Source organism: Lepisosteus oculatus, chromosome 15 (genome assembly GCF_040954835.1).
Source record: "Lepisosteus oculatus isolate fLepOcu1 chromosome 15, fLepOcu1.hap2, whole genome shotgun sequence".
Lineage (NCBI taxonomy): Eukaryota > Metazoa > Chordata > Actinopteri > Semionotiformes > Lepisosteidae > Lepisosteus > Lepisosteus oculatus.
Genome location: NC_090710.1, coordinates 2965354 through 2991043, shown reverse-complemented (window position 1 = coordinate 2991043; position 25690 = coordinate 2965354). Strand labels below are relative to the sequence as shown.

Genomic DNA, 25690 nt, shown 5'->3' with positions numbered 1-25690 from the left:
GCAGACACAAGGTTCTTACATAATAAGAGTATAATAAAATTATTTTTTATTAAATGTTCACATTTTACCTTTTAATCTATAATTATTAATTGTATATAAAAATGTAAAAAAGTTGAAATTCTAATTATTTGTCCAAAAAAGTAATACCTTGGTATTGTAAACTCACAAACACAACACAACCATGCATTTGTTAAAGAATATAGAATAGCTGGCATATGTATTAAGACCAGTCCATTCTAACATGAAATGTCCACCAAAGACAGATTGTGATCCTTTTTGGATACCGTTTCATCAAAGTGATGCATGTTTACAAATTTATTTGAAAATTATTTAGCCTCAAACACAACTGCACATTTCATAAAAGTATTTTTTTTTATTTCTAATTTAGCTTGCCAGGATAGGCTCTGCATCCCCCTGAATTCAATGCAGCAGTTAGAAAATGGATGAATGGATTTCTATTTTATCTGTCTACAGCATGTGAATTAACAGCACGTGTACACCTATTTCTATTTCATTTCTATAATAATTATTCAGTTACTTCCCTTATGTGGATTTCAAAAAGTTGTAAAAATGAAGAATTTACTGAATCAATCTAATACTTTATTACTCATGTCAGTCTCTGTAGTGTAGTTTCCATTGTAAGCAATACGGTAGAATGGCTGCCTATGGATGCATATTTTTCATGCTGCTAAAACAAATTCAAAGGTTTTGAAGGCTCTGACGATGCCTTTAATATGGAAGGTCAGGGCTTTTTTCAGTGGAGCAGCTCTGGGCAGAGCTGGGGAAGGAGTAAAGGGTGCCAACAGAGCCAGGAATGCCTTGGGCGAGGCAAGAGCAGGGAATGTCCTGGCACAGCATCAATGAGCAGCTCCAGTGGGTTAGCAGGTGCCTTCAGGCCTTGGCTACATTTGTGAGTAGAGTGATTACAGAATACCTGATGTCCACTGTCTCTTTTCCAGTTAGCATAGGTAATGAACCTCGAAATGACAAGCCTGAGTAGCCAACATTTACTTGTGTTTGCTCTGAGCCCAGAGGTCGAGGGGCAAAATGTGCTGGTCAACAATTTACAGCCCTACTTACATAACTCCTAGTCATCTGTTAAAAATACAACTGCTTGCAATCTGGACCCTAGTTCACATTAATGTGTTGGGCTCCAGACCCAACGAGCTGCCAGTCTAGGGCACAGATTGAGGCCTGCAGAGCAGATGTGGTCAACAGTTGTTTTCTGTAGCTGGGATTCCTCATATTGTGGCAACCACTTGACTGGCAGACACCAGGGTTGGCTGGGGTGTGAGACGGGCAGGAAACTGTGACCCAGGAGACCTGGGTGCTGGGTATGTGTGGTGCTGTGGGCAAGATGCAAGAGAATGCTAGCAGCGCTGTGAAGATCGCAGCATGGCGAATGCTGTATGGGCCTGGCACATGGATGGGAGTGTCAGAGCAGTGCACACACTGGTTCTTATCTTCCCCAGATGGCACAGGGCTTGTCACTGCAAGCTTAGCGATTCCTAACTGGAGTTCTTTACTGGTAAAATACCTGCCACACACATCCCAAGTGCCGAGAAAGAGGAACTGTTGAGAGGTACAGTATAGAATTCAGAACAACATTCTCACAAAGGAACATGTGGTTGATTCTGCCCCTCTGTTGTGCTAGAAAGGCAGACACGATGAACATTGGATTACAATGATTACAATCTTATTCAAAGTAAGAATGCTTTTCACTAAAATACCTAGAAGTAAAACAAAAATGTTCAAAATCTCTAAACAATGTTTAACTAATTTATTTGCAGTGAATGTGCTAATCCTAGGCTTCTGATTCAAGTCAATTTCTGTTTGTAAAGGGCTAGAAAAAGACATGGTGAACTAAAAGGTTCTTCACAGTAATTCAGTGGTTGCTTCCACTGAGGATAACTGAGGAGTGTTTCCAGCTGTCCGTGGAGGGTGAGGTAGGAGTGGTTTACTCTCAGAAATCCCTGAATGTCACACTCCTAAAGAAAAGACACATACATCTTCAGGTCAGACAAAGCAAAGCCTAATTCTTGCATCTTGACCAAATGAGATTTCAAATATCTGGATAAATACCATTTCTCATTGTGGTTAATTGTGTTTTTATGCTGTTCTACAGCCCAGGCTAGACAGTAATGATTTAAATATCTAACTTTAAAAGAGCGATGGAAAAGGCCAATCCAGTGACTTTCAGTAATGAGGAAATCTATCTGGAACAAAGCAGACACTGCTCTGGCACACAGGAACACTGCCGCGTACGAAACTAGTCCAGGGATTTGGCACCACTGCTGGAATAAGTGGACACAGTAAGGGTACAAAAAGATGAAGGCTGTATAAATGGCTGGTTGAAGCAGGCATGCCACTCCAATGCTGCTGGAAGAGTGGCAGAGACTCTAGGGCCAGTCTGGCCTCACCTGTCCGGCGACCTGTCCAGCGAGGAGCGGTCCAGGGGAGAGAGGTAGGAGCGCTCGGGGGACCAGGAGGCCCGGGGGCTGAGCGAGCGCCGGGTGGGGGAGGAGGAGGACAGGCCCTGGCGACGCAGCTCCTGCACGGCGCGCTCCCTGGTGGGGCGACAGGAGGACACACCCACTCAGCTTCGGCTGCGCGGACACAGGTGCACCCCTGGCACCCGGCCACGCCGCCACGCTGACGGCGACATAGGACAACAAGGTGCTGAACCAAGCTGAGAGCCAATTAAACCCTCCCACATCTTTTACCTTTGGGTTTATCAAAACACAAGCTGTGCAAAACCTGGATAGGGGCATGTCTTCTCGTGGACTGAATAACAGTCCCAAACAAATTCAAAACACATGGACAGAAACTTCTGGAGATGCCACCCGCAGACTAATAAAACAAAGACGACACCCACACATAATAATAAAAAAAAATTGTGCTCATTACTTGACCGCTTGCCTACAACCCCTGAAGACATACTGTAATAGCACATGGTAAGTGTAATTTTCTTTTTTGTTTTGCACATCATCCTAAAACAAGATAAATCCTTAACACTTGAGGGAAACTGGAATTCCAACCACTTAAAACTTCTTGAAGCTATAGTAGCATCCATTCCCTGTGTATACCTCTCCCTCCCGGTTAGCTTTTTGATTTGCTTGAAAAACTGATCACATTTGTCCAGGCGTAAAAAGGTTTCTCTACTACTTTGCAATGAATTGTAGAAATGCAGATCTAAACAAATATTAAGCTCTCATAAACAAATATTAAGAGTCATTATCCTTATCCCAATATCTGCCTCTTAAAATTATGCTCTACAGAATAGGTTTGATCACATTATTTTTGCATTTTCTCAGATTTCCCATCTGTCTAGTTGGTTTGGCTATGTTGGTTATTAATTTTGATCTAACTGATTCAAGAATCTCATAGAGCTATTCAGTCCCTTCGGATGGATGTAGCTGTTCGCACGCATGAAAACAAGCCTGAAAATGCTGAAATCTCAACATGCTGTGCAATATCAGGCGACAAGAGACTGAGTAGCTGCTGTGCTTGTGACAGACTGTCACTGTGCCATGTTAGTCAAATTTCTCACACTGCATTTCAAAGACAGCAGGGGAGCTGTAAAACTGCTGGCAGTCAGCTGCTGCACAGTGAGAGCACTGACACAGTGCAAGACACAGTCTGTTGGGGAATGTCACACCCACTAAGGCGGTCCTGAAGAAGGCAGGCACTTGCAAGCAGGGGCAGCATGCAGGAAGGCATGAGAACAGGACGCATGCTTGCCTTTCAAAGCGCTCGGTGGAGAGCTGACGTTTCGTCTTTTCCAGTTCGGCCTCCAGCTGTGAGGCTCTGCTCCTGGCCTGTGCGACCTCCCGGCTCTGAGTCACTCTGTTTGCGCAGATGACAACACCCAGCAAAGTGAAGAAAGAGAAAAGAGAGAAGCAGGCTTCAAAAGAGGTTTTGTGGGAGGTTCACTCAGAGAGAAGAAATGAGAGGCACAGAAACGAATAGATGAAAGCTGCACATCTTTAGAAAAAAATCAAAGAAAGATGTTTCTGATCAATAAAAAAATCTAAAGGAACAGAAAAATCATATTCGGTTCTCTCCCTCTCAAGTGGCTGTCCATGTATTTTCCAAAGGAAACTCTTGTTCCTATAATACAGAGATCAGAACTGACGAACCTCTCTGAGCCATTATTCTTTCAGCAACAGGTACCATAAGTCCATAGGAGGATCCCTTTGATCCCACTGCAGTTTTACTCCCCTGCCTAAAGCATCCCTACTTTAAAATCAATACCTTCAGCCACTGCTCCCTCGCTGCTTCAAACATCTGCCAGACCTCTGGAAAGAAGGCAAGTTTCCCCCACACAGAGTCATGTCCAGAAAAGATTGCCTGCCCTACACCATGTATACTGATGACATTTTCCTAAACATCTGCCATCACACTAAGCCCACACCTACATTATAAAGGCTTGGTCGCTCTATAACCTTGGACTTTCGAAATCCAACTGGTTCCCAATCAAGATAGAGCCTAACAGGAACTTTGTTTTGACCTGTAATTTTTACAAATTAAAATGTATAGCATGGCTACAGCACAGCTCTATACAACACTGAAAATGTGTGCCCAGAGAATCTCATTTTGTGGTAAAATGAACAATCCATCTTTCATTTCTGATCACTCCCAAACATTTAAAGAGTTTAAGACACATAGTCGTGTCTGGAAAAGATTGTCTACACTTCATATACATCTGACATTTTCCTAAACAGCTGCAACCACACTAAACCCTTCTTCCTAGCATGTAAAACAGAACAATGTTGTTACTAAGATCCCGATCCCTTCACTTCTAGCCACATCGATCACAGACGGGCCCGGGGGCCTCGGCCGCGCTGCTTACGCCTTGCTGTCTGCCAGAGAGAGCTTGTCCCTGAGCAGCTGGATCTCCGTCTGCTTCTCCTGCGTGTGCAGCTGGATCTGGAATTCCTTCTCCCGGTTCGCCACCAGCAGCGACTCCAGGTTCTTCATGGACAGCCTCTCGCTGGCCAGCTGCTGCCTGAGGAGCTCGCCGTCCGCGTGGTAGGACTCCAGGTCACGAAGCACCTGGGCACAGAGGAGGCAGCGGGGCGCCGCGTCGGGGGGGGGGCACAGTGAGGACCGCCCCACGGAGCGCGGCGTCCACGAGGGGAATTCCACCCTGCAGGACAGTTTCACACACCCCAACACCGACCGCACTCGCGCCACTGCGCTACAGACTTTTGTGTTGACATAAATAACATACATAAATAAAGGAAGGTTTCCATCGTGTAGAAAATAACGCAGACCATATTACCAGCTGCAAAACAAGAACATTTTTGTTGAACGCGTTTTGAAAAGGAACCAACATGGCTTGCTGAACAGGACTTCTGAGGTGCTTTTAAAAAATGACGGACTGCATAATTCAATTGCTATAATAGACTTAGAACTGCTCACAGCATTTTAGGAAACTCTCATTTTTCTGGTAATTATGCTGGTGCAGGTTCGAGTTTACAATCCATTTTACCTGGGATCACTTATGACATATCTCAGGTATCCTGAAGAGAACTACCAGTAAAATCACATTTACAGCTTCTCACACCAGTTTGTCCACTCACAGCCTCTTTGCTGGCATCCAGTTTGACGCAGAGGTCCCTGGTGGACTCCAGCTCTGTCTCGGCTGTGGCCCGCTCTGCCTGGGCCTGCCTCAGCTCCTCCTCCAGGCGCTGGAGGCTCCTGTTCAGCTGGGAGAGCTGGCTCCTGCTGGCCCGCTCCGCTGATAGAGCCTGCAGGACCCACACACACACACACACACGTTCGGTCACCACCTCACGAGACAGGCTCCTACTTCTTCTGTACGTACAACATGCGCAGAACACAGGTCGCATTCAGGATGAAATGGATTGTTCCCATTATGAGACTAAAGGGAGAGCCCTATGAAGGTCGGTCTCCTTAGGAAAATGGAGAAGGCAAGGGATTCCTAGGCGGAGTCGGTATCTAAGGTAGCCACTAAGAGATTTAGCTTCTAGGTGGATTGCTAGTAGCAGTTGAGCTGTACAATACTGAGCACAGAGATGTGGACTGGGATGGGTTAAGGCGTGGAATGTTAATTCACAATGTCCCGGTGTGCCCGTAACAGTTAAACTTCTTATATACAGTAGGTGTTGACAAAGGGGTGATTCTAAGAAGTTCACTGGCCTACTCGTGAATACTCTGCAAAGTGGAAGGATACTATTTTTTATCCCAGAGCCGGGATGGACAGGACACTATTGTCCATGGCTTTCACGGACTATTTGGGTCAATATTCCAGAGACCCACATGGATCTGCAGAGGCTGTCATGGAAGACAATCGCCTGAGCTCTACATGGCTATATTAAAAATGCTCTGCCACTTTACTGTATATCCTTTTTGATGTTCAAATTCCAATTGGTTTCTAATCAAGTTAGGGCCTAATAGAAACTTTGTTTTGACCTCTAATTTAAAAAAATAATAAATTTATATCACAGCTACAACACAGGTCTATAAAACACTGAAAATGTATGCCCAAAGAACCTCATTTTGTGCTAAAAAGAAAAATTCACCTTTCATTTCTGATCACTCCCAAACATTTAAAGAGTTCAAAACCTGTGAGAAGAAGGCAGGTTTCCCCACATAGAATCCTGTCCAGAAAAGGTTGCCTACGTATACGTCTTGAATTCTCAGTGCATTACCCTGTAATTTCCTTTCAAATGATTTATTGAAATTGTAATTTTCTTTGATCTGGAAAATGTTATTATCTAGTACTATAATATCCTCACATGCTAAAAATGAGCAAACAAAATGACATGGGGATATCTAAGAACATTTCTGAACATCCTGTGAAGACCCTGAATTCCTTAGGAGAATCGGAGCTGGACAAGTCTTGGCCTTCTGCTGCCTCTCGACCCAGCACAGGCCGGGTGTCCAGAGACCCCTCACCTCCTCCAGGGACCCCTCCAGGGCCTCAGCCTTGTCTTTCAGCCGGCGCCTCTCCGAATCCCCGCTCAGCAGCTCCAGGCGGAGGGAGCTGGCCTCGGCCTCTGCTTGCCTGGCCTTGTCCTCCCAGCTCTTGGCCTGAGCCGTCGCGCGGTGGCAGCTCTCCTGCTGCTCGCGGATCTCCTTCTCCTGCCGGCGCACACAGACGCACACGGTCTCGCCCTGCTCAGCCCAGGTTTTTCCAGTTTTTTTGCACTGTTTTTTCCTGTTTGGATACTTTCACTGTTTGCGTATTTGTACATTTTTGACAGTTTTGCACCGGCACCATACTGTTGTTTACACTGTTATTGTTATTGCATTTTTGTCTATTGTCTTGTCTGCTGCACCTGTGAGACTAATGAGACACTTTTCGCTATACAATGCACCCATGTAAGTACAACGAGAAATAAAGTTGAATTGAATTAAACCTATCAGCACTGTATACCTGGGACTCCAGCAGGGTCTGTGTTCTTGTAGCATCGGAGCTGTAGTCTTGCATCTTCAACCTGAGGTCTTCCATTTCCTGTCCATAATCATCCAATCTCAGCTGCAGTGCCTGCAAGGAGCAGCAGGAGCTGTGTGAGCTCTTGGCCTGAGACTACAGCGGAGTGTTGACTGCAGAGTTCTTACAGCCCACAAGAACAATGTAATCATGGCATTCCCCTCTGTCACAGCAGAAAATCTGATTGGACTGGACCTTCATTCCGCTGGGGATGTACAACCCAGATTATGTGAAAGAAAACTACTGTAATGATGCACGGCACAATAGCTCAGCAGTGCTGTAATGAGAAGCAGCTTGTTTGTTGTCAGCACCTTGGGTGGTGTGATAGGGCAGGGACTCCAGACAAAATGAAGATTCATGTCTGGGCTATGTTCCCCAGAATGCTATTGGGAGAATGTCCTGACGACATCAGTCACCTGACTTGTTAGCACTTCCCACTTTTTTCATAGCATTCTGGGAATCGTGGCCCAGACATGAATCTCCATTTTGTCTGGAGTCACTGCCTTCTCACAGCTGGTCTTGAATCCTCTAAGGCAGTGGTTCTCAAACTGTGGTATGCGTACCGGCAGTGGTACGTAGAGACCCGCCAGGTGGTACGCCAAATGACCCTGGAACTGTGTTGTGTGCGCTGAAAAAATCGGGACGCGTTTTCATATTTTGTATTTTTATACATGTCGAATACGCAGCCTACGTACTACGATACAGTGCGCGCTAATACTTCAGTGGACACAAGAGATACTCTGTAATTCTACACCACTCTATAGGAATGCGTGCTACGGATGCAAGTGACCAATTGTATTTAAAAAAAGCTACTGTATCTCCAGCAAATAGGGAGGAAGGAGAATGTGTGTGATTTTGGAAAAAATGCCAACGTTGTAAACACAGGAATGCATAGAAATGCGTGCTACGAACGCTGGTGATCTTGTGAGCACAGGAAAGCGTGATAACAGAAAAATATTTAAGAACTGTTCTAAGTTAATTTGAGAAAAATACACCGAGCGTGTTTTGTTCCCATGCGCATGAAATTAAAACTTTAAATAAAAACGGAAATGCGGAAAAATGGAAGCTTGCGGATTGCTAAAGCAGGTAAGCCAGGTAAGCCTTAGCAGGTAAGTAAGGTTCTTCACTATTTTTGAAGAACCTTACTTACCATTGGCAAAAGAGCTGACACGTATTATGTGTAGAGAAAAAGCTGCTGAACAGCTCGACCTGCTGCCCCCCTCCCCCTGAAAGACCCAGTCATTCATAGAATTATTGAAATGAAGGATTATATCAAATGTACACTGATAGAGCGCGTTAAGATGAGCAGATGTTTTTCACTGCAATTAGATGAGTCTGTAGTCGATTTGACCAATTTGCTCGTTTACATTAGATACGAGTTTGAGGGCATGTCCCATGAAGACTTTCTGTTCTGTAAACCGCTACCAACAGGAACTACAAGAGATCACATATTTCAGCTTCTGAATGAATTTATCGAAGACAATGGCATCGACTGGATAAAATGTGTCGGAGTTTGTACAGACGGTGCTAGAGCAATGACAAGTCGACATAACGGTGTAATTGCACGAATTAGAGAGGTTGCTCCAGAAATTAATGGACGCATTGCAACATCTACCGTGAGACCTTTGCCATCAAGAAAATGCCTGACGATTTAAAATCTGTTGGACACTGTTGTGAATTGTATCAAGGCTCGAAAAATGAATTCACATCTGCTTTGCTCAACTAAACAGGCTCACCCCTCTCACTGAAATGGTGCTTTTTTATTAGTTGTTGTTACTGTTTCTTTTTCTATAAAACACTTTGAGAAGCCACCTTTAAAGGCTCTATATCAAATAAAGTGTATTATTATAATAATATTTATTATATGTATGTGTGAGTGTGTGTGCACGCGCGCTCATGTTGGTCATTGAGAATTGCTGGGGTTCCTATGAGATGATGACTTGTAGGTGGTACTTGGATGCTTTGGTTGGATTAGGCGTGGTACTTGGTCCAAAAAGTTTGAGAACCACTGCTCTAAGGGAGACAATCGTTCTTGCTCTACCTTCCTTGCAGGTTTTTCGCCATCTCTCTGCCTCACCTGGTTTTCCAGCTTGGCCTTGGAAAGGTCCTCTCGGAGCTGGACACACTCCCTGGCCAAAGTCTCCCGGGCCTTCCCTGCCGCCCCCAGCTCCTCTCTGACGGAGTCCAGCTGTCGGCGCACGCTGCTGACCTCTCGCTCCCGGCTGCTCAGCTCCTCCTTCGTAGAGCTGGGAGCCAACACACCCACATACACAGCCCTGGGTCACACACGCCTCCAGCCCCCTGATCCAGCCCCAGGGCATCGCCATCCTTAATCCTCTTAACTCCCACTTCATTTTCCCCCCTTTCTCCATCAACCCTGAAATGGTTGTTTAAGTAGCTTTGATCTGAGGGTTGGCTTTGACAATATGGCTGTGAAGCTTGTTCCACACTCCTGCGGGTTTTAAACGGCCAGAAGTGGACAATCAGGTAAACAACATTAGTGAAATCGCCATATAATTAGTTACTGCCAATTAGTCACAACACAAAACTAATTTGGACTTGAAATTCAAATATACATTTGGAAAATCTTTAACGTAAAACTTACTGAAATCTACCCAGTGTAAGTGTAAGCACTTTCATAGGGAGTTTTCAAAATATTTTTCTCAAGGGTGAAAACCATAGCCCCTGTGATGGAGGATGTTAGAATAAAAACTGACGCCTTACCTTGCAGTGGCTTCTACTTCTTCAATGGTTAGCTTCAAATTCTGGAGGCTTTTATTCTAAAAAATAAAAAATACAATGTATTTTTACACAAAGCCAGACTATTCTGAGAAGAGGGAATACGAAAACTATAATAATTTAATCTATATGATACTATAACATTTAACTACAGCTCCTTTTTTTCCTAATCCACTTCCTGCAGTTTGACTGTCAGTTACAAACCTGAACAGAGGCTTCCCTTCTTTTAGAAATACCTTACATCTCTAGTGAATACTTCTCCTTCAGACCTGAGCTGAGTGTGAGCAGTGTGGTCTAAGTGAATACCTTCTACTTCAGACCTGAGCTGAGTGTGAGCAGTGTGGTCTAGTGAATACCTTTTCCTTCAGACCTGGGCTGAGTGTGAGCAGTGTGGTCTAGTGAATACCTTTTCCTTCAGACCTGGGCTGAGTGTGAGCAGTGTGGTCTAGTGAATACTCTCTCCTCCAGTCCTGAGCTGAGTGTGAGCACTGTGGTCTAGTGAATACTCTCTCCTCCAGTCCTGAGCTGAGTGTGAGCAGTGTGGTCTAGTGAATACTCTCTCCTCCAGTCCTGAGCTGAGTGTGAGCAGTGTGGTCTAGTGAATACTTTCTCCTCCAGTCCTGAGCTGAGTGTGAGCAGTGTGGTCTAGTGAGTACCTTCTACTTCAGACTTAAGCTGAGTGTGAGCACTGTGGTCTAGTGAATACTCTCTCCTCCAGTCCTGAGCTGAGTGTGAGCACTGTGGTCTAGTGAATACTCTCTCCTCCAGTCCTGAGCTGAGTGTTAGCAGTGTGGTCTAGTGAATACTCTCTCCTCCAGTCCTGAGCTGAGTGTGGGCACTGTGGTCTAGTGAATACTCTCTCCTCCAGTCCTGAGCTGAGTGTGAGCACTGTGGTCTAGTGAATACTCTCTCCTCCAGTCCTGAGCTGAGTGTGAGCAGTGTGGTCTAGTGAATACTTTCTCCTCCAGTCCTGAGCTGAGTGTTAGCAGTGTGGTCTAGTGAATACTCTCTTCTCCAGTCCTGAGCTGAGTGTGGGCACTGTGGTCTAGTGAATACCTTCTCCTCCAGTCCTGAGCTGAGTGTGAGCAGTGTGGTCTAGTGAATACTTTCTCCTCCAGTCCTGAGCTGAGTGTGAGCAGTGTGGTCTAGTGAATACTTTCTCCTCCAGTCCTGAGCTGAGTGTTAGCAGTGTGGTCTAGTGAATACTCTCTCCTCCAGTCCTGAGCTGAGTGTGAGCAGTGTGGTCTAGTGAATACTCTCTTCTCCAGTCCTGAGCTGAGTGTGAGCACTGTGGTCTAGTGAATACTCTCTCCTCCAGTCCTGAGCTGAGTGTGAGCAGTGTAGTCTGGTTAAAACCTTCTCCTCCAGTTGGCCCCTCAGAGAAGAGATGAGTTCAATCTTGTCATCCAGCTCGCTCTCCAGGACATCTTTTTCCTTGTCCAGCTCAGCTGTGGTCACCTGGAGAGTGCTGACCTCTTCCCTCAGAGAGGTGATCTCCCTGAGCAAATTGTCTTTACCCGGCATACAAACACACAAAAACAGCCCTCAGCAATACTACTGGACATTATAGCACATCTTTAATCAAGAAAAAGTCCTCACAAGGAAGAGCTGATTCAGTTTATCCATAATTGTGCAAATCACCAGACTTAGCACAAAAAGGTAGGAGAAGATATGAAGAATTTCCAGCTAAATCACTAGACCTAAAGGGAGGCCAGGCTAGCCAGGAGGGATCTGAACCTAACTCTGCAGGCAGTTAGCACAGCTGATGAAAGCAGAGCTGCAGACCAGTTGCACTCATACTTAACTTGACCGCATCGTGTTGTTGCTGGGTTTGCCCACCTTAGCAACACAAAACAGGCACCAAAAATGAACTGAGGAACACTTTCATATGTAGAGCATGCACACCCCCATACATCATCATTGTCTAAGTGATTCACACAGAAGTGTCAATTAAGGCTCTTTCCACTGAAAAGACATGAGCGGGTGAACACATTTGTCCATGACTGCAGACTGTGACTTAATTAAACAAATAACTGTATTAAGGTAAGACCACTTTATTGGCCATGTACAATTTCTTGTATTAGGAATTTGTCTTTTCGATTATCCAAGCTTGCTCTCCATGAGACACACAGACAGGGAGAGAAGCTTGGGGTCAGAGCACAGGGTCAGCCATTGTACTGCACCCCTGGAGCTGCTGGGGTTAAGGACCTTGCTCAGGGGCTCATGGAGTAGGATTCCCCTGCCGACCATGGGATACACACCGGGAAACTTCCAGCCACAGGCGCAGATCCGTAACCACAGAGCCACCGCACCGCCAGATTTTAGGATTAAGGATTAGGATTTATTACCCTAAACAGTTAGGCTGCCGAGTTTCTAGGCCTAATAAAGTTTTTCCATTGATTCCATTGCAATTTCCTGGGGATACCAAGCTTACATAGGCTTCGTTAAGGTCTTCTACTGAAGGTCTAGTGCTCTTGGAACCTAGTGAGTCCTCTGTAAGGGCACTAGTGGAAGGGCGATGGCATCTTAAACGTGCATGAGAAAGAATGTGCTCAGGAGCCCAAAGAGGGAGAGAAGAGCACTCACCATTCCTCTGGTCCAGCTGCTTGTGCTTGTCCTGGGTGGCCTGCAGCTCGGCGACCTTCGTGCTGAGCTTGCGCTGGCAGTCGCTCAGGGAGCTCTCCGCCTGGCTGCTCGACACCCTGTCAGTCAAACACAGGGCCGCGTCACCTGGGGGACCGTGGGGCTCGGCCTAGGCCTTCGAGCCGCATAGTATCACAACACATAGACCACCAGGTACCACTGCCAGCAAACTGACCTAATATTATTATCAATAATTACAGTAGTAATAATATTATACTAATATAACATTATATAGCGGAATAAAGGTTCTTATCCAGGGCAACTGGGATACTCAGCAGCACATCTTTAAGAAGATAAAAAGCTGACTGTGCTATCTCAAGCTGTTTTTCATTAAATCTGGAATGAAAATGCCTTCTTGTACCACAGCTGGCCACTCCAGACATAATTTCCTGACAAAGAGATTTTATATTTGTTAATCTTTAGCATTTTATAGCAATTTTATTATCTTTATAGACTACCAGCTGCCTATAAGGTAACTCATAAGGCACACTCAGAAGGTTGAAAGTGTGTGCGTGTGTGCATGTGTGTGGGTGTGCATGTGCTTATGCACAAGTGTGTGCACGTTTATGGGTGTGTGCACGCATGTGTACCACCATACCTCAGCATGCTGCACTCTGTCTTGGTCCTGGTCAGGTCCTCCTCTGTGGTATCTAACCTGCGGCTCAGGGCCCTGACCTCCTCTTCCAGAGACAGCATGGTGTCCTTCATCAGGGCCTGCCTCGTCTTCTGCTCCCCGCGCTCCTTCTCCAGCTGCGACAGGGACAGAGGTGGGTAAGCACCAGTACTGTGGCTCTTGGCACACACACAACACATACAGGTCTGCTTTGCCAAGTGTTCAGATAATCTCAGGGCTGGAAGGGCTGGGGTCTGGAAAGAGGAAGAGACTGGATATGGAGGAGCTCCGTGGGGGAAGGAACACGAAGAAGATATAATAAAGAAGATATAATAATAAATAACAGTGTGTGAAAGTTTTCACTCTAGCTTTTAACGCTTCTGTATTGATGTTTTACTTTTCGGTCTTTATGTCAGCACAGTTGTGCTGATCTTTCTTAGGGAATCTGAAAAATTCTTCAGGGCCAGAAATGAAAATCTGTAATGCTATGAGTAACATCAACCTGAGCACTTTCTTTGCACGTGTAAAATTAACTGTTTCCTCTTCCTCCCTGGAATTTACATGCCACTGAAGGGCTTGTCTGTTTTACAAAATTTGCATGCCAGAACTCAGTTTGACATGATTTACACATATGCACATATTGCCTGGGAGAACTGTGTTTCAAGGGGTTTCATAGCTAAAAGACCCCAGAACTGTCGATTTTGGAGTGACAACTGGAGTGATGCTCAGAGCTACACTAGCGTTTATCAGTGGTGATGCTTTGTGAAAAAGAGTTCTGAAGATATGCAAATGACTATTCAATTATATAAAAGAGTGCTCGATAATGCGACACCATGCACAAGCAACATTAGAAACATTAGAAATCGCATGAGAAAACCACGAGGCAGGGAATGGAGATTTGCAATGCATGGCTCTTGTGTGCAAGATGCATAAGTGCTTTATTTTCATGGCCACTCTAGCCTGACATAACTCTTCCATCAGGATGTTAATTCACACGTAACGTGAACAATGCCTGCAGCACATCCTCCACTGCTAGTTCCTTGACTTTCGCTGGGCTTGTCAGCCCGCTTTCCAGCGGCCCCTGCACTGTGACGGTTTCAGAGGTGAAGGGTCTGGGCATGCTTACTATGAGGAAGGCTGACTGCAGGTCCTCCACCCTCTGCTCCAGGTGAGCCCTCTCGTTAATGGCTGACTCCTGGGATATCTGCACAAACAGCGGGAAAACTGGGAACATGAGGAGCGAGACTCCCGAACCCCACCATTGTCTGATTGTCACCACAACCATCCAGGATTCAAGTTTGTGTTTGTGTGACACTTTCCATCACCCTCATGTCTGTGGTTTACCATGTAAGCTAAACAGAGAACTGCAATTATAATGACTATTTTAGATATACATCTGCGTGTGCCTCTCTTTCACCCTGTACTACAGTATTTCATTAATAGGAGCACAGAAGATGTCAATATGTTTTGTTATTCTTCTGTAAAATCTAAGAAAATTATTTTCCCAACACAATCTACAAATTTTAGCTCCAGTTTCAGTAAGTAGCAACCACATCTATCCCTAGGTTCTGGTAATGTTGATTTTGTCTCTGTGTTCCATGAATTGTCCCAGCATGGAATTTAATTTGCTACGATCCTCGTTTTCCACAATGCTGTGACCTGCATTGTTTGTGCTCCTTGCGCGCATCTCTCATCTGAGTTCTCTCTCATGCCGGCGTCACACTACACGACTTTTCCTGGGATTTTCAGTCGAAGCCTTCATTGACAGAATCGTAAGAAAATCACAGCGCGCCCGTTACCATCTGTGTGATACCCCCAGCGACTTGGTCCTAGCGCTCTTAAGAGCCCCTACGACTCTCTGCAACTCACTTTGATAAAATCAAACTGGTTTGATTTTCTTGTAGCGAGTCGCAAGTCGTAGGGGTGGGCAGTGAGCCAGATGTGTACTTGTGAGATAATGTGCCCATTATATTACATGTTATAGCGCAATACTAATTTGATTACGACATTTGTTTTAAAGGTGTTATATATTTTTAAGAGTGTTTTATTTTTGTAAATTTGTTCTATATTTATAAAGAACAATTGTATTTTTGAAGATGTTTATTTGTGAAAAGCAATGCCTGCGTTACATTTTCAAGATGTTTACGTGCTTGTTCTCCATGTCGTTTCTTTACTTTCATGCCGTGCTCCTCTTGTGCGCCACCTTAAGTGGCTGCCAAAACGAGGCGGGCCTCGCGGTACTTTTGCGGCACAATACGAGATTTGGAACGGAGATGAATTGTTGTGAGGGAATCGTGTAATTTGACACCCTCTAGGAGAGAAAAGGCAGCGAGATTCAGCGACTGCAGTCGTTAAATTTGACCTGCTCTCCGACTAGAAGTCGTGTCGAGTCATGTAGTGTGACGCCGGCTTCACTGCAAACCCCACATTGGTGGTCAGGGCTCTGCACTTGTAACTGGAAAGCTGTGGGTTCAAATCACAGCAGAGATGCTGCTGTTGTACCCCTAAGCTAAGTACTGCACCCTGCTGTGTTAATGGTGTTAATGTGTGCACACATAACTGGCTTTAGCTAAAAGCATCAGCTGAGTAAATACAGAGAATATATATTCTCCAGCACCGTTGCCCCCTTCACTCTTCCTTTGCTTGTGTACTGAGCCAAGGCCTGGAAGTGGTACCTTGAGCCTCTCCCTCAGGCTGTCCCTCTCGTTAGTCATGCGGCGCAGGTCGGCCACCGTCTCGTCTCGCTCGGCCTCAACCCGCCGCAGGATGCTCTGTGCCGTCAGGCTGCTCCTGGGTGCGCGGGGGGACTTGATCACCTCTCTCCGCAGCCGGGCAATCTCCTCCTGAGCCTGATGCGCACAGTCGGGGACTGAGGAAAAACTCTGGGGAAACTGTTCCGGCTCTAGAACTACCGAAATTTAGAGATGCCAGCTGGCGTCTTTTTTTATGCATCTTTGAATGAACCGCTAGTTAGGGTGGGACTTGCAATGGATTACGAGAATGAATATTAAATAGCTATTATATTCATATCAAATAGCCCTCTATACAATTCCAAATCACCCAGGTGGCATCAAGTATCTCCAGCAGCCTTATTTACTGCATCACAATGCCCAGCTTTTTACATTGGTGAGACAGGAAGGAGCCCGTTTTAGGGAACATGTCAGGGCTGTGAGGATCAAAGATCTCTCCAAACCCATGGTTTTCCATTTCACCTCTAACAGTCATGATCATACTGATCTCTCCGTCTGCCTCCTCACAGAGGGACTTTGGAACTCTTATTGCCGAAAGACATCTGAAACCAAAATTATCCCGAAACTAGGATCATACCTTCCCCTTTCTCTCAAAGACAGACTCTTTTCCTTCTAATCCTCTCTATTCATTTGCAGGTTTTGATTTCACCCCTCTTGACTTGACACCACCTGAGTGCCCATTCTGCTTTCTCCTGTTGCCTATACGTGGTCATGTAACTCAGCTGCTTAACAGGATGAAACTCACATTCTTAATTGTTCATAAATTGGCTTGCTTATGTATTCATGTGCAATAAGCAGTGAGACTTCGGCTATGTAAACACTATGTGAAAGTTTAGGTTTGGAGATATGATCTATACAGATTTATACAGTAAATTTTTAAACATGGACAAGTGGAACTGTGAAACTTTTTAAGCCCATCTTCTACCCCAGATATGGTTAGAGAGAGATTGTTTCGCTCCTGATTTTTCAATCAATACTAGTGGGGTCTAAAGCAAGTGGCAAAGCGCTCCAGCCCCTGACCTGTTGGTACAACATGTTGGTCTTGTCCCTGTCGGCTGTCAGGACCTTGATGTTGGCCTGGATTTCGGACAGGTGGCGCTCATACTTGTCCAGCATGGCCTGCAGTTCGTCTCTCTCCCGCAGGATCCGCATCAGCTCCGAGTCATAGCTGCCGCCCTGTAGGGGGCGGCCACACACAGCACATACTGAAACCGCTCAGTGTAATTTTGTACTGCTAAGCGCTGTTCCCCGGTCTACACACAGTAGAGCTATGACAGCCATCTCAAACAGCCCCTCCAGGCTGCTCATAAAAAACAAACAAAAGCAAAAGCAGTTTATGTCAATCTAGGGACTTAAAGAGATCCAGGAAATAAAATAATTGTTAAAAGCCACAACATCATTTTCTTCTTTTTCAGTGCCAGTTTGGAAGAGCCCAAGTCTGAAGTGGGAAACTATCAGCACATATTCAATGTTATGGTGTTAATGCTTCATATGTGTGGAATAATTACTGGAAGACGTTCAGGTGGGTAGCTGCGTCAGCATGCGTAGGTTGCAAAGGAAAAAGTAATAGGTTTATTCCATGCTGAAAAGAGAAGAAAGAAAACACAGCGTTTCGGCCGTGGAACTTCTTCAGGTGTGGAATAAACCTATGTGGAATAAAGGTGTGGAATAAAGCATGGAATAAACCTATTACTTGTTACATTACTGGAAGATGTTAACTAGACAGCCCTGTACTGGTCACCAAACTGCCCGAAAGTCTGTTAAAGTATAAGAAAAGCTGACTTTATAAAAACAACAGTAACTGATAAGTTCCTGACAAAGTTATGAAACAAACGGGAAAAAATCTCCTCACACTGCTCTCAGAATTCACTTCGTCCACGAAGTGTTTGGCGACAAGGGCTGCTTCTGCCAAAATCACGACGCCCGAGACGAGAGGAACGTTATGAACAGGCCCTGCTCCGTCCTGTTACCTTTACTGGCGGGAGCCTGGCGGGACTGCGCCCCCGAGAGGTACTCCTCGTCGGGCTCTGGGTCCTGTTCTTCAGCATCCTCTTCCTCCTCCTCACGGCCTCCGCTTCCTGCGTGAAATAGTCGCGGTCCTCTTCCGGACTCTTCACGAAGGAGCCCAGGCGCGAGGGGCTGCCGGTCTTCCTGGGAGGTTTCCTCCCGGATTCTGCGCCCAAAACCCCCTCTTTTTCTGTGGATAAGGAGATAAAAGACTTAGTGATCATATCAAGAAAACTCAAATGGAATGACACTTCAATTCAGACATGCAGTTTGCACAAAGTCCCACTAGGTGGAGGTGTTCGTCTAGGAATTCAATCGCTACTCCAGAAGAGCCCCTGTTGCCTCATGAATGAAACACAGCCTGAAGAGGGCCCAGCACTCATATTATAGAAGACCTTGTTAAAACGTCTTAAACTGTCTGATGTTTATTTGTGTAAGATAGGGAGAGAATTGGAACGTGGAACATTTCTATTTCTGAGCCACCTTGCTTGACACACATATGCAAGCACTGTTTAAAACAGCCTAACAGTTCAGGTTGTTAGGCTTCTTAACACCCTGGTACCTACTTGCACCCACTCCAATTCCAGAAACAGCGTTTAAACTCCCCCAGTGTTTAGTATATATTGTGTGATGTATTTTTGTGCTATTCTGTAACAGTTAAATTGCAACGTGTATTTATCCTGTGTACACTGCCTCTGTTCTGGTGTACACTGTCTTAGTTTGCATGATCTTATTTATTAATATTAGTATTATTAGTCCTGTCTACATTGTCTATGCCAGTGTCTTGTCTGTAATTGCACCATGGACCAGGAGGAACGATATTTGATTCCACTGTAAACTTGTATATAACTGCAATGACAAATAAACTTGAACTTGAACTTAAAGCCCATCAATAGGCTAAGCTCTGCATTTTCTTGGCAGTGAAACTCAGCATGCTGACACAGGGTGAAGTACACCCTCATCAGTGTGCAAGAGCATCACACTGCTTGCCAAGCAGTTCAACTTTTTCCCCCAAGCTCTGCAGGGGACAATGGGTCGAGAATTCAATTAGCAGGATTTCAAAGCAAAGGCACAACTAAAACTGCAGAATGCAAGTCCGGAGTATGTTATGTTAAACCAGCCCCTGTCCGGGTACTCTTTCCACAAGAGCAGCTCACACCAGGCTCTTTCCCAGCCATGCTCACCTGAGAGGCAGAGCGTCTCCACCTGCTTGCTCAGCTTGGCCTTTTCTGCTTGCTGCCGATCGAGTAAGCTGTGCAGGAGCCCGTTCTCCTGCTCACTGGCGTTCAAGGAGGCCTGAAGCCGATCGCAGCTGGCCTTCGAAGATTCTGTTTCCTGACAAACAGGAAGCGCAGGTCTGCTACACTAAATGCATTTTCGTTGTGAGAAACACTGAGGTGGGGGGAAAAAATGTCACCAAAGGGTCAGCCGTCCTGATGTTTTAATTTCTAAGACCATTTCATGATCGTTAAGCATTAACTTTGAGTCCAGGCGATGCTATTCAGAGGTACAGAGCATCTACTCATTTACTGTAGCTGGCCCTTTGTTGTGACAATGAAGATTTAATACCTGGGGGTTAAAGGTCTGTAAATTATCATTTACAAAATACATATTGTTTTGTACACCTCAAAGCCCTTAATTATTGTCTTAGTGTGTGTTAGTAGTAGTAAAAGCTTTTTCCCTACAGGAAAATAACTACAGGACATAGGCTCTTTGTTGCTACTACAAGATAACCTTAACAAACTTAACAAAATGCTGGCAAACTCTAAAAGCCATTAAGTACATGCTTTAGGGTTTAATGAACTTACTGCTTTAAGGCTTTTGACAGTTTCTTGCAGCTTGGCGATTTCTCTTTGCTGGATGTCAACAACACTCTATAATACAAACAATTAAGATCATCCATCACACACTCAGTACCTTCATTAATCTTATATTAATAATGATTATCCCTCACACATTTATAGCGCTATTCTAGAGACTCCACTTTAAAGGTAATGGGGACTCTCTTCAACCACCAATGTGCAGCATCCACCTGGATGATAATAATAATAATAATAATAATAATAAAACTTTATTTTATATAGCACCTTTAAAGGTGGCTTCTCAAAGCGCTTTACAGGATGACAATAACAATAAATAAGAAGACTACAACAATAAATAAGAAGATTTCACAAGATAGGGCACAATTATAATTACAACAATAACAATAGAGGAGACCGTGGATGGTGGTATTAAGAAGAGCAGAGGGGTGAAGAATGGAACCAGTTAAGTAAAGGCTTTTCTGAAGAAGAAGGTTTTGAGTCTGGATTTGAAGGAGTTTAGAGAAGGTGACTCTCTGATATCCTTGGTCAAAGAGTTCCAGAGCTTGGGGGCATAGCAGGAGAAGGCCCTGTCACCCATACAATGTAGACGGGCTTGGGGGACAGTAAGGAGGGCAGAATTTGAAGAGCGGAGGTTGCGAGGTGGGGAGTAGGGCGATAAAAGTTCAGACAGGTATTGAGGTGCCAAGCCATGTAAAGCCTTATAGGTGAGCATGAGGACTTTAAAGTCTACGCGGAATTTGACCGGAAGCCAGTGCAAGGACTCCAGGATAGGAGTAATGTGAACACTTGCACTAGACCTGGTCAGGATTCTGGCTGCTGAATTTTGGACATACTGCAACTTGTTCAGAGTAGATTTAGATACCCCAGGGAGTAGAAAATTGCAGTACTGAATTAGAGAGAATACAAATATGTTGATCAGCTTTTCAGCCACAGTTAATGATAGCATAGGGCGTAGTCTTGCGATATTTCTAAGGTGAGAAAAAGATGTTTTGACAGTATGCTGTATATGTGGGTCGAATGTTAAGCCAGAATCGAATATAACCCCAAGGTTTGATGTGACAGCAGCCATAGTGCACCATTACACTCACCACACATCAGCTATCAGTGGGGAGGAGAACAGAGTGATGAAGCCAATTCAGAGATGGGGATTACTTGGAGGTCATGATCGCTAACGGTCAGGAGAAAGTTATCTGGACAGTGCAAGACAGTTTCATTTTTCTTTTTTCATATTTTTCATTCACTAAATGCTTTTCTTAAAAAAAAACTTAACGGTAGACAACAGGCCAGCAAACAATGATTTTCTAAAAGCAAGCATGCTTAACCTCTGTGAAACTGCACAGTGGATCCCTCACTCAATTCCACACCGACTGTCGCTTTATTAAGAATATGGAGAATCAGGACCATGGCATAACATCTCACCAAAAGAACAGCACCTTTTTTTTTTACAGTATAGTGTCCCCATCACTATACTGGGGCATTAGCACCCACACAGTCCACAGGGTGAGCGCCCCCTACTGGCCCCACTAACACCTCTTCAAGCAGCAACCTTTGTTTTTCCCAGGAGGTCTCCCATGCAGGTACTGACCAGGCTCACACCTGCTGAGCTTCAGTGGGCTGCCAGTTGTGAGCTGCAGTGTGATATAGCTGAATGTCATTACCATTCAGTTCCAAATGTTCTAATTTTAAGTTTTATCTTCTCCCGATTTAAAAAAACTAAACAAATGCACTTATCCAACCTGTTAGAATTCACTTAAATTCCTTCACTTGATTCCAGACCCTGTTCTTTATTAACTTTCTTAGTGTTTTAAACCCCAATCTCTAACAATTTAGAAATCCGTACAGCTCTTCCTCTGTCTATGTCACGCTATCTTGTCATGTTAGCTCATCAAAAGATGTTTGCACATCACTTCTACTGCTGCACACACAGCAGGAGAGGCATCATCTCTGATGCCACTGTACCACTACACCCCTGCTGATTGTCAGCATGCCTGCCTAGCAGGTCTCACTGCTGTGTGATAGGGCACTCCCCCACCTCCTGTCAGTCACTGGAAGCTACAGTGACACCGTCACCTGGCCCACCCCAAGAGCACAGAGCTCACAGCTCAGACCAGAGACCTCCTGATCATATCACCCTGCTGGCACTGCAGAAGAAAAAACTCCTTAACCATATACAACGTCAGGTTCCTCTGCCTGCAGATCTCCACCGACCCGGCTTGGACACACAACACTGTAGCAATTCTGAAAAAGGCACAACACTGCTTGCACTTTCTGCGGTGCTTAAAGAAACGCGGTCTGGGGAAGCAGACCCTCATGATCTTTTACTGCAGCACCACAGAAAGTGTCCTCACTGTGTGGTACAGCAGTTCTACCACGCATGACAGAGGTGCACCACAAAGGGTTGTGGCAACTGCACAGCGGATAATAGGATGCGATTGACCATCGATCGGTGAGATCCACACCATCCGCTGTCGCAGTAAATCCCAATCCATCATTGAGTATCTCAACCGTCCCGGACACAAACTGTTCTCTCCCCTGCACCCCCTGCACAGTTAAAGCACGGACCACTAGACTCAAGAACAGCTTCTATCCCACTGCAGTGCACATCCTACACAACATCTAATTGCATGGCCTCAAACTCCATACACATCTGCACTCTACACTTTTTACATAGTCTACCCTTTTTTTCTCTCCAGTCTCACTACTACATATTTTTTTCTTTTTCCACAACATATTGATTGTTCCTGTTGTCTTCATTGTGTGCTGTTGCCTGTTGTACTGTGTATGTACCGAGAGGTCAGCGCGATTAAGAATTCCAATGTACGTGTACATACAGTATGGCAATACACTACTCAACTCTCTCTACTCTTCTGCAAGGTATGACTTTTACCTTAGTTTAGGGTGTTCAGATTAAAGCCTTCATCTTCTCTGAGCAGGTAACACATGAGGTGAAAAATGAGGGGAAACTTAACTGAAGGTGTTTTTCCAGAGGCAGCTGGTCAAAAGAGACGTGCTGCTTGATCTGTGTGGGTGTCGAGTATTAACACGACACGGATGCAGGAATCCTTCGCCACCCACAAAGTGCAGGACCGGGCAGATCCAGGATGACATCCCACAGCAACACCAGTGAAAGGGATGAATTGGAAATTGCATCATTCAATGAAGCTGTTTTATGTCAAGTACCATGTTGCAGGTCCAGGACGCGCAATGGCTAAGGGCTTTCCACTGGGTCCAACCACCAACACTTCCAGTCACAAACAAGAAGGGCAGCTTGCTTTCAGTGGAAAATATAACAGGGAAGAAGTGCAGTTGCGTATACCGTGGTCTCTTTCGTGTGCTGATCAGCAGTGCCCAGTGCAGTCCTGTCGTTCCTCGGGGCCAGAGGGTCCTGCTGGTCACTCACATCCTGCTCCTCTCCCTGCAGGTCCACAGCAGGGACTCTGGCTTTCAGGCCTTCAACCTGTCAGAAAGTACCACAAACACAGGCCATCACCGCCACCGGCTCACACTGAAGGTGACCCAGTGCCTCTCCGCCAAGGGACAAGCAGGATGTGTCCCCCAAACTGAAAACTAGAGTCGTTGTTCCCGCTGCCCATCTAAACTGGGCTGTGGGAATCCGGAATCTCCGAGTGGGATTCCATCCCATTCTCTGCTGGACCTGGGACCAGACATTCTGGGATCTTAGGAACAAGTAATAGGTTTATTCCATGCTGAAAAAAAGAAGGCTCCACGGCCGAAACATTGTGTTCTCTTTCTTCTTTTTTTCAGCATGGAATAAACCTATTACTTGTTCCTTTGCAGCCTACGCATGCTGACGCAGCTACACACCTGAACTATATTCTGGGATCTTTCCTCACACACCTTTGAAAGGCTAAGACACCTAAGTAAAACAAATCTCCAAAATGAGACAGTGAAAACAAAACTGCAAAGATATCATCGGCTAGAAAGTGCTATTGGAAACATTCTTTAAATGCTTTTCCCCCAGTTAGTTCATCTGTTCTTACAGTTATATCTAGTGAACAACAACGTGCTCAAATGACTTATCGGGGATGGTTTACTCCTGCTCTGGCTGGAGACCCAGGTCATACAATTTCCCTCGGCTGTGCTACAAAAAGTAGTAAACCTGGCTGCGAACTCGGGTCGCCGACGAGTCTCTCTTTCCTGCTGTTCGCAGTTTCAAATTCCGGGAGTTTTTCACGGCTGTTGGCCGTCAACGCTGTTCTAAGTCTACCCAATGACTTCTGAAAGAGCACGTATATTACAATGAAAGGGGAATGAAATGAGTCGTGCAACAGACAAGAGGGCTTACAGAGGTTAATTGAGGTGTAGTAAGTAGGAAAGCCAATCAAAGCGTAGGTGAAGCACGATGCCTTCTCCCATGTGTCAGCAGCAGTTTGTAACAGCACAAGCACAGGCGATTTTTTTTGTCCAAAAAGCACAGAGCTCACAGGATCTCCAGGATTTTTCTTCTGCAGTCAATGCTTTTCACATAACGTGAAAACCACAACGTTGGACAGGGTCACAAAATACCAGCGCTAACAGCACTGCTGCAGCGAAGGTCCGAGAAACGGAAGCGGACCGGCTCGTGCAAAGTTGCATTACTCGTTGCCGTGACAACTGTATCTTCAGTCACTCCCCTTACTGAGATGTAATTATGTGGACAAACGTTTTACAACGGTCTGGACCCCCAACATATATTTCCAATGTATGTCAATAGGCCTACTAGTGACGTTTACAAAAAACAAGCTAATAATGCACTTTTTAAAGAAAGTTTTTATGAACTTTTTAAAAACATTGCTATTTTTGTTTCCACGTGGCCCTAATATTTATACAATTACATACAGACTATATATGCACATTTTGCAGAAATTAGGCTGTCTGCAGTTTTTACCAAAACTTTAAAAAAGCTTCTCTGGGCTTCACGTAACTAATAATCCCCCCCCAAAAAAAAACCCCCACAAACACACACACATTGCAAAACAATGCACAACAGATGCAGTAATGATATTGATGAGCCTGTTTTTTATAAAAGGGGAATATGTTATGTTGCGATTTTTTTATATAACATGGTAACTTAAAACTAAAATACTATTTCCCTTACAGGTCCAACCAAGAGAGGATAAGTGCTGCACGACTTACTTCACCGCCGTTTTTAACAGATCTTTCTATTCAAAGGAGATGGTATAGTAGCAGAAAGGATCCTGCAGATCGTGGCTGTGCTGCAGAGTAATTTCCGATCAGTAGTAAACCGCTTTACTCCGGGGATTGAAGCGCACAGACAAATCACAGCACGGCGTCTGCACGGCTCGTCGCGTCATGGCCTCCTGGGCCTCCTCCCAGCCAATCAGCGGGGACCTTTTCGTTCTGTTTGTGCCAGTTGTCTTGGCAACGTAGCGTACCAGACAACGGGATTTTAACATTGACTGGCAACACGTGGGAGCCGTGCTCATTGAAAAATAAAAGCAGTAGAATTTTCTTTTAGTAGTCCCGTTTGACCAAAAATGTTTTGTGAAAAAAAGGACAGGCTTCTTCACAACTTCGACCAAGCAAGTTCAACAGCACATTTTGTATTTATCTCTATAAAGGTGGAAATAAAAATAAAAACTCACATTTGTTTCGCTTTTATTGTCCTAAGAGCACACTTGTCGACGTTGGC

General features: G+C 45.0%; 1 protein-coding gene across 5 annotated transcripts; it reads right to left on the bottom strand.

Moving 5' to 3' along the window:
* Positions 1-1765: 1765 nt before the first annotated feature.
* tsga10 (testis specific, 10) lies at positions 1766-25355 on the bottom strand. 5 transcript variants are annotated; one of them, XM_069179256.1, is made up of 21 exons: positions 25174-25355; positions 24158-24275; positions 23354-23494; positions 20023-20088; positions 19399-19549; positions 18178-18404; positions 17228-17383; positions 16133-16306; positions 14584-14661; positions 13443-13594; positions 12788-12903; positions 11558-11712; positions 10187-10242; positions 9540-9708; positions 7406-7516; positions 6925-7110; positions 5586-5753; positions 4853-5055; positions 3742-3846; positions 2421-2567; positions 1766-1988 (listed from the first exon to the last, which is right to left on the bottom strand). In XM_069179256.1, the coding sequence occupies exons 6-21, from the start codon at positions 18253-18255 to the stop codon at positions 1964-1966; spliced, it is 2079 nt and encodes a 692-aa protein (XP_069035357.1). In that variant the 5' UTR covers positions 18256-18404; positions 19399-19549; positions 20023-20088; positions 23354-23494; positions 24158-24275; positions 25174-25355; the 3' UTR covers positions 1766-1963. The 5 variants fall into 5 exon arrangements, with proteins under 5 accessions (XP_069035357.1, XP_069035359.1, XP_069035356.1 ...); XM_069179258.1 differs by lacking the exon at positions 24158-24275 and having other exon boundaries at positions 19399-19571; XM_069179255.1 differs by lacking the exon at positions 24158-24275.
* Positions 25356-25690: the final 335 nt, after the last annotated feature.

Excerpts from the sequence above, each read along its gene's own strand:
- tsga10 (XM_069179256.1), bottom strand. The coding sequence starts at position 18,255 with ATGCTGAAGAACAGGACCCAGAGCCCGACGAGGAGTACCTCTCGGGGG. Across the intron at positions 13,595-14,583 it reads TGCAGTCAGCCTTCCTCATA|CTGGAGAAGGAGCGCGGGGA; the intron begins GTAAGCATGCCC and ends TCCCTGTCGCAG. Across the intron at positions 5,754-6,924 it reads TGGAGGGGTCCCTGGAGGAG|GCTCTATCAGCGGAGCGGGC; the intron begins GTGAGGGGTCTC and ends TGGGTCCTGCAG.